This window comes from Amaranthus tricolor, chromosome 2 (genome assembly GCF_026212465.1).
Source record: "Amaranthus tricolor cultivar Red isolate AtriRed21 chromosome 2, ASM2621246v1, whole genome shotgun sequence".
In the NCBI taxonomy this organism is placed as follows: domain Eukaryota; kingdom Viridiplantae; phylum Streptophyta; class Magnoliopsida; order Caryophyllales; family Amaranthaceae; genus Amaranthus; species Amaranthus tricolor.
Window position 1 is genome coordinate 27,954,072 of NC_080048.1, and position 7,450 is coordinate 27,961,521.

The 7,450-nt window shown below is 33.8% G+C and overlaps 1 protein-coding gene across 2 annotated transcripts in view; it reads left to right on the forward strand.

Annotated features, from left to right (window-relative positions):
- LOC130806643 (uncharacterized) overlaps positions 1-7,066 on the forward strand; it is a 14,595-nt gene extending 7,529 nt beyond the window's left edge. For both annotated transcript variants that reach the window (XM_057671801.1, XM_057671800.1), the window contains 10 exons: positions 1-100; positions 190-282; positions 1,047-1,175; positions 1,633-1,782; positions 1,868-2,005; positions 2,120-2,248; positions 2,539-2,679; positions 2,894-3,022; positions 6,172-6,330; positions 6,471-7,066. The exon at positions 1-100 is cut by the window's left edge and continues 29 nt beyond it. In XM_057671801.1, the coding sequence (XP_057527784.1) occupies positions 1-100; positions 190-282; positions 1,047-1,175; positions 1,633-1,782; positions 1,868-2,005; positions 2,120-2,248; positions 2,539-2,679; positions 2,894-3,022; positions 6,172-6,330; positions 6,471-6,490 (1,188 nt within the window). In that variant the 3' untranslated portion in view covers positions 6,491-7,066. The remainder of the gene's footprint in view (positions 101-189; positions 283-1,046; positions 1,176-1,632; positions 1,783-1,867; positions 2,006-2,119; positions 2,249-2,538; positions 2,680-2,893; positions 3,023-6,171; positions 6,331-6,470) is intronic.
- The last annotated feature ends 384 nt before the right edge of the window (positions 7,067-7,450 follow it).

The window sequence follows — 7,450 nt, forward strand, 5'->3', positions numbered from 1 at the left end:
GGAGATGGAGCTGAAGATGATAATCTTGTACATTTTGTCGATGATTATCTTGAAGACAAAATCCAGGATAGTGGATTCGCAAAATTTGACGATGATCAAGGTATGCAAACAAAACGTAATTTGTCAAGATTCTCGTAATAAAACTCCTGAAAATCAGACTAATTATAGTACATGTGGCATCATGTTTAGATGGTTGCAGAAGTAAATTTGGTGAAGCTAAAGATGACGTTGGTAGTTATGTCGATGCTAATGCCCAAAGCGAAGTGATGGCAGATGAACAAGGTATTGAATCTAGAGAAGGATTATGAAAACTTTTTAAAAAAAAACTCTTAAAGCTACCAGACCTTTTAGGCTTAAGTCTTTGGCATTGTGTTTTTCTTGTGAAAGAGAATGACTCCGACCCAACAATGGTAGAATAAGATGTAGAAGATGAGTGAAAAAATAGAGCATAAACAAGAGACACAACAAACAAGCAACACAATGTGTTTATGAGGTATTTATGGATACCTCCCCCTCAAATAAAGTATTTTATCATTAATATAATCTCAATTACACTAATGACTCAACTTACAATAGTTAAGAGCTCACTCTTAACCCATAAAGGTTTCACCTTTAATGGTGAAACTCCACAAATGGCACTAATACAAAGAAAACACTCTAATGGTTAATGCCCTAGTTTCTTTAGTGTATTTGCCTCACCTCATGCCTTCTAATGATGTTCTAGGACCCCTTTATATAGTCCCTCAATGTGTTAGAAGCTCTAGGACAAAGCCCTAAAATGCCCAAGTAAAACAGCCCACGAAACAGAATACCCGCAGAATTCGGCCCTGCACCCCGCTCGACTGAGCCAGCCTGCTCGACTAGTCGAGCGGGTCTTCCACTGCTTCTGATCTTCTTGTTCAGCTGCTGCCTCGCTCGAGCAAGTCCCCTCTTTGAGCCTTGCCTCGTTCAAGGCACATTCCAATGCTTACTTGATGTACTCTCTTGCAACATCTTGTGCAATTGCTTGAGTTATCAAGCCATCACCAACTACATGATTTATGCAGATTTGGAGTTACAATATACTTCAAGTGAAAATGATCATGAAACCGAGGATGCGGATGCTTTTACTTATCATGAGGATGGTTCCAATGATGACGTCGAGAGCGAGGATATTGTAATTTCGGACAATCAAGGTATTCCTACAGTTGTGGGTTGTAAATTTTAAAGGGTGTGATTTGACGTCAAATTAGCAAATTATCGGCTTTGGAAGTTTTACCTTAATTTTGAGTAGTAATTCCTTTAACTTCGTGAGATTGCTTGCCTCAAGGGCTAATTTGGTTCATCTCTCTCGGCATATATGTCGTGAAGAGGCTCATAAACCCTTTAGAGGTGGATTTATATGTTGTATCTTTCAGTTTTGGATGTACATGGCGAAGGTAATGCACCTAAAATTGAAAATGCTTCTAATTACGATTTGGATGATATAGTAAAAATATAATAAAGGCGTTCAATTGTTTTTACTGAAGAATTTCTTGGTCCCTTAAACTATATATGTTTGCATTTAAGACATGTATAAACAAACCAAATCAAAGTTTATTTATTACACCAGCTTATAAATCATTAATGTTTTTGTGTTGATTGTTGTTGCAGAAAGAACAGTAATACCAGCACCAAATGAAGCAATGAATGAGTGCCCCTCCCCACTTCCATTGCTAAGACACCCAATAGCTCTCAAACATGTACCAACCATTGTTGTAAGGAGATACGACCCAGATTTAAAATATGTACTTCCAATTAATGGTAGGTTTTCGTTTTTCACTTGACACGTTTATGTATATGATTAATGAACATTATTTACTGACCAATCATGCAAAATTGGCTGCAGACTACAAAACCAAAGGCGATGAAGCTCATGAAGATGGCAAACATGCGGCTGCTGCAATTGATCTAGAGGACAGTATTAATGATGTTACACTGATGGAACATGATACACTCACAAACTTGGACAGAAAATTTGATTTCGGTACTAATCTTCTATAGAGAAATTGCGGGTCGTATGAGTAAATGGTTGTATCAGTAATAAAACTGCACATCAATTCTAGAACAAAAATCTAAGATAATTAATGGAAATGTGCAGGTATGTATCCAGAAGATAGCAGCAATGCTGAGGATGATGGAATCGAAGGAGTGAATCTAGCTAGCTCTGTGGATACTAGTATTGAGAATAGACAGGACAGCGGACATGTAACATATGAGAATAGTCAGGGTATGCAAACAGATATAAACACAAAATTTACCAAAAATTTATTCCACAATTTCATGCGGATGTACGTACGGCATAGGAACGACACGACAACTGGGAAGCTTTCTTGTGCTCCATTGCCTATGTCGCAGCATTTAGTTCTAAACTATTTTCCTACCATTGTTAAAAAAAGTTGACTCTTGTTTCCACAAGTTTACTGAAGTTAGAAGTACAAATTCATTTAATATGGAATTTTTATTAACATACTCCGACATGGTTTCTTATGGTTTTAACAGACCACTTGAAATGTGCAGGATTAGTATTTGAAGACTTGGAACACAGTGAAAGCAAAAATGATGAAGCAAATGAAGATTCCAAAACTGCTACTGCTGTTAATGATGTGGATGTAAATGTTGAAAATGGTGTCAAGGATAGACAGAGTAACGATTTAGACGGTAATGAATTCAGACGGTAAATTGAGCATGAATGTTCTAGTATTTGATCAAATATCTTAAAGTTATGCTATACTTTTGCTATTGTGCCAATTTTTTCTTTTAGATGAATGTTTGTACATGTTTGTCATAGTAAGAATTATGCAGGCAATTGCGACATAAAGATATTGAGTACCTCCCTTAAAAATAGTCTAAATCAAATACATTACATGTGTAGGTTTTGATTTTAAAGATGGCAAAAGCCAACAAAACGGAGCTGAGGAGAATATTTCTGGTAATCAGTATGCTCGTGTCAATTTGAAAGTCGTAGACAAGAGACTTGGAAATCACTGCAATGAACACGAAGGTAAGTCCAAGTAAAGATTTTAGTTGCATACTGATAAAAATATATTACTACTCTGTCCCTAAATGTTTCTTGTGTTAAATTTATATGTTTCAGTTAACTTGTTTCGAAATACCCTCTATACTATACCCTTCCTAGTGGTAGTGGTTTCGAATCTAAATGAATCTTTCTAATCGAAAACTTAAAGGAATTTGACATCAAAGGAAGTATGTATCATTGTAGTTGGAATAATTGTCGATTTTGACAAGTCAAAAGATAGTTTTTCATTAATTAATTCAATCCTTTTGTCGTGTTAAATATTTAAAGCTTATATAATTAATTTATCAGCTAATGATAATGCAATGTAGTTAGGATTTTCCTCATCTAATAATTAAAAGGTGTTTCTCGGTCTTTATGTGGAAGTGCATACCTTAAACTCCATGTATGGGGTATTCTCAAGAATTTTACTACATACAAAAGCTTAGATAAACTGTTGACATGGAATCCATGGATAAGAAAAGATACAACAATACAAACTACAGAAACAAGTTCTTAGCTACTGCAGTGATTGTCACCATTTTTTTATATATGGAGGAACAAGAAAAATACAAAGTTGAATGTTGATTTAGGAAGTGGCTAGCTTATATAATCTAGTACAGAGTACATGCAACACACAATGTTAAATTAGGCTGGACTTATTGTTAATACCAGCATATTATTGGGAAAACATAAGGTGCGCACACTTCATAAGCCAAGGAGATACAATTCCAAAACCATATGGTAATGGGAAGAAGGCTCCAATAACTTATAAAGTGTACACACCATCTTTAATTTGTTAATATGGGATAAACTATCCCAACATACACTAATAAGCATAATTGTACTCTCATAGGACCTATTTACGTGAAGTTGATAGAGATTGGATCCATAAGTTTTAGAGTTCTTTGTTATAGGTTTTTTGTAGTTGGCTTTAGAACATCAATTGTACAACACATTTGAAACTCCCATATACGTGTTTTTTCATTACGGATTTTAGACGAGTATGACAAATATAGCTATTCCATGCTCCATATGTTATATATGTTATATACATTTGAAGTGAGAACAAGCACCAAACTAAAACAATATGTCACAAGAATGAAAAACCTATTACGATAACTAAGAATTAAAAACTTGTGAAAAACTATCTACACTTTAACCTTATATAACCGACACAATACCGAAGATCATTTAGACTAACAAGACCTCGGAAACTCGATACCAAACCGAGGCACATGTATATGTTTTCCTTATAGTATTTTCGCACACAACAGTGCTTGGGTTTAAATTCGAGAATACGCTATTGAGATGCAATGTTTTGCACTAAGGTATAAAACTATATACCATAGCAGTTTGAAGGAACAAAAGGGTTAATAAGATATAAAATCATAAACTATAAACTAAAAGTTTGCAAAGTGCTTAGATGATGAACATGTAGAGAAGAGAGGAGAGAAAACATGGAAAGGGTGAAGACTAAATCAAGAAATTGATTTTTTCATCAACCACCCTTATCCATATGCAACTTCCACTATTTATAATAGTGTTGCATGCTTCTATACCATCTATTCAAACATATAACTAATATTGATCAGATTTCATGAAAGAATATATCCTTACATAAGTATAGCAACCGACAAAAGAACGGAAAAATGTGTCCATCGCATTCCAGAGAAAAGCGACGAGTCGTCGCTTAAGCGATGAGTCACTGTTCTTTTGCTATGAGTCATCGTTTTGTTTTGTTCAACATAATTGCTATGAGTCGTCGCTTAAGCGATGAGTCGTTGTTCTTTACTTTTTTGCTTTTACTCTAGACTTAAGTTTTGATACTTTTATGTGCCACTAATTCCTACATGGTCAATAACTATACACTTAACTGTAGACTTATTATACTCTAAATATCCAACACCTTCTACACTTGGTCTACGACTGATGTTGTAAACATCTTTTGTCTAAGAACGTAAATAAGTAATGATAGGTTACTAGTACAGAATCTCGTGCAATGCATAGATTTTCTAGTTTAGAGCTATATACAACAAAAACTAAAAGAATAATGCAATGTTTATATCTAAATTATTTGTATCAGAACTAAATATTTTCGATAAAGTGTAATGAAATATAACAAAATAACAAATGCATCATTGTAAAATAATTACTGAATAATTATAACAAAATAACATTGTCTTGTTAATTTATGATTGCGTATAGACAAATACTCCCTCCTATTCACCCAAAGTGTCTCATTTGACTTTTCACCATTTTTTAGGTGGTCAAATGGGACTACATGTGAAAGAAAAAGAAGGTAGTATTTTTATATATAATATGGGTTAGGTAGGTTAGTAAATATAAATGTGTGAAAAAATTGTGTTTTGTAAGGGTAACTTGGTTTAAGTTAACATACCCAAAATAAAAATGAGACATTTAGGGTGACTTGACCCAATACGGATATGAGACACTTGGGAGGAATAGGAGGGAGAGTACACTTTTTTGTAACTTTGCAATTAAAAATCAAAAAGCTTTTTTCATGATAAAGAACTAAAAGTCATATTTCAATTACACATTGCTATAGTAAAGTTATAATAAGATACCTTAATGTTGAGATTCTTTAAATTGAATAAAAAGCTTATCTGATAACATATATGCATTACATGTAAATAGTTTATAGTTTATATTTAACTACTAAATCATTGCTTGTGAAATAGTTTTCACCGAATCGCACATTGCTTTATAAAGATTTTAATTAGTTATACAAATTTGATATGATTTAATTCAAAAACTTACTGTTATTACTAAAAATAATAGCTAACCTTATAAAATCTTTTTAAATGCCATACAATCTCAATTTAACATGTTTGTTCTATTTATCAAAGCTTTATAAAGCCATCATTTAAATTTTGTAACATAATTAACATATTTTATGTTAAATAGTTAATAATAGTCGTCATCATCATCATACCCAGTGTATCCCGCTCATAAAAAACTATGGTCAGGGTCTGGGGAGGGAAGAAAGACGGCAGCTCATACCCATAGAGGAGAGTGTGGTCAAAGAGTCCCTCGGCTCGAAAAAGGTCTACAAAAATAGCTAATAATAGTAATTCATGAAATTTACATTAACTTTAAGATGGTTGTGTATGCAGAATTTAGCCCAGAAGCATACAAAGAAACTCTGGAACGAGATGGTTATGAATTATGTTGTCCAAACTGCAAGTGTTCTATAACAGAAACCATGATTTTCCGTAGAAGGCAATCCAGTGAATGCCCGAAAACAACTTGTTTCTCCTGTTTAATTCCTCTATGTAAGATTTCTATCAACCCATTCATCTGTAAATGTTTGGCCTATTTAACTACTTAAACTTACCCGTGAAAAGTCATTTTACTAAAAACAAAATTCAAGTCAATTTAACTTAACTAAAGTCGATCCTGATGAACGTCGCAGTTAATTGGATCCGATGGTAGGCGATTGGACATATGATCGGTCTCGTCTCTTTTTTGGTGTATGAATTATAAGCAACCAAGGCGAGAGCAACTTGGTATTGGAGATGGAAAGCTGTTGTTGTTGTGGTTGTTTGTTTTGAAAACTGTGTTGCAGCATAAATTAAGGCAATGGTGGATGTGGATGATCAATAGAGAAGATCAGAAGACCAACGTCCAACAATAAGGTCCTGCAAATTGGTTAGCATGCATATTGCAAACTAAAGTTCCCTTGTATCCTACTGCTACCCTACCTCTAACTTGGGTGTAATACAACAGTATTTAGATCTAGTTGAGTAACTACTTAGGTATAAACAAGAAGTAATTAAATCAAGTAAAATGAAGCGGAGAAAAAGATTATATCAGAAGAAAGGTTGAGAAAGACTAGTCTATTATTTTCAGTTCAATTCAATTTAAATCATTATTTTAACAAAATCATTTGCATTTTGGAATGCTTTTTTTCTCTTATAGATTTATAGTGCATCTCATTATCTCATTCGTGTCAAAGTTACACGTGTATCATGTCTTATTTTGACTTAATTTGAACTCTCGTGACTCCAACTCTTGTCTATGTTGTTACCCCCCTTTTTTGGTCTCATCTACCAAAACTATGTAATAAGCAATTGATATGCACCAAGGCGTATCTTCTTGTATCGACTTAGTCATCTCATCTGAAACTACTGTAAAAGAAGGGGATTTAGGATCGAGGCTTAATGAAGGTCAATTGTGATTGGGAAATAATCTTGCTTCTTCACATGTCCTAACATTTGTCTTCACTTCTTAATACTTATCTTGCGCTATATCAATGTATTTCTTCAAAATGCTCTTCTTTGTCAATGATCACCGAAGTACTTGTTTTGAAACCTTGCCATATGCTTTTTCAAAATCAATAAAATTCATGTGTAAATCGCCTTTTCTTGCCCTACAATACTCCATCATTTGTCT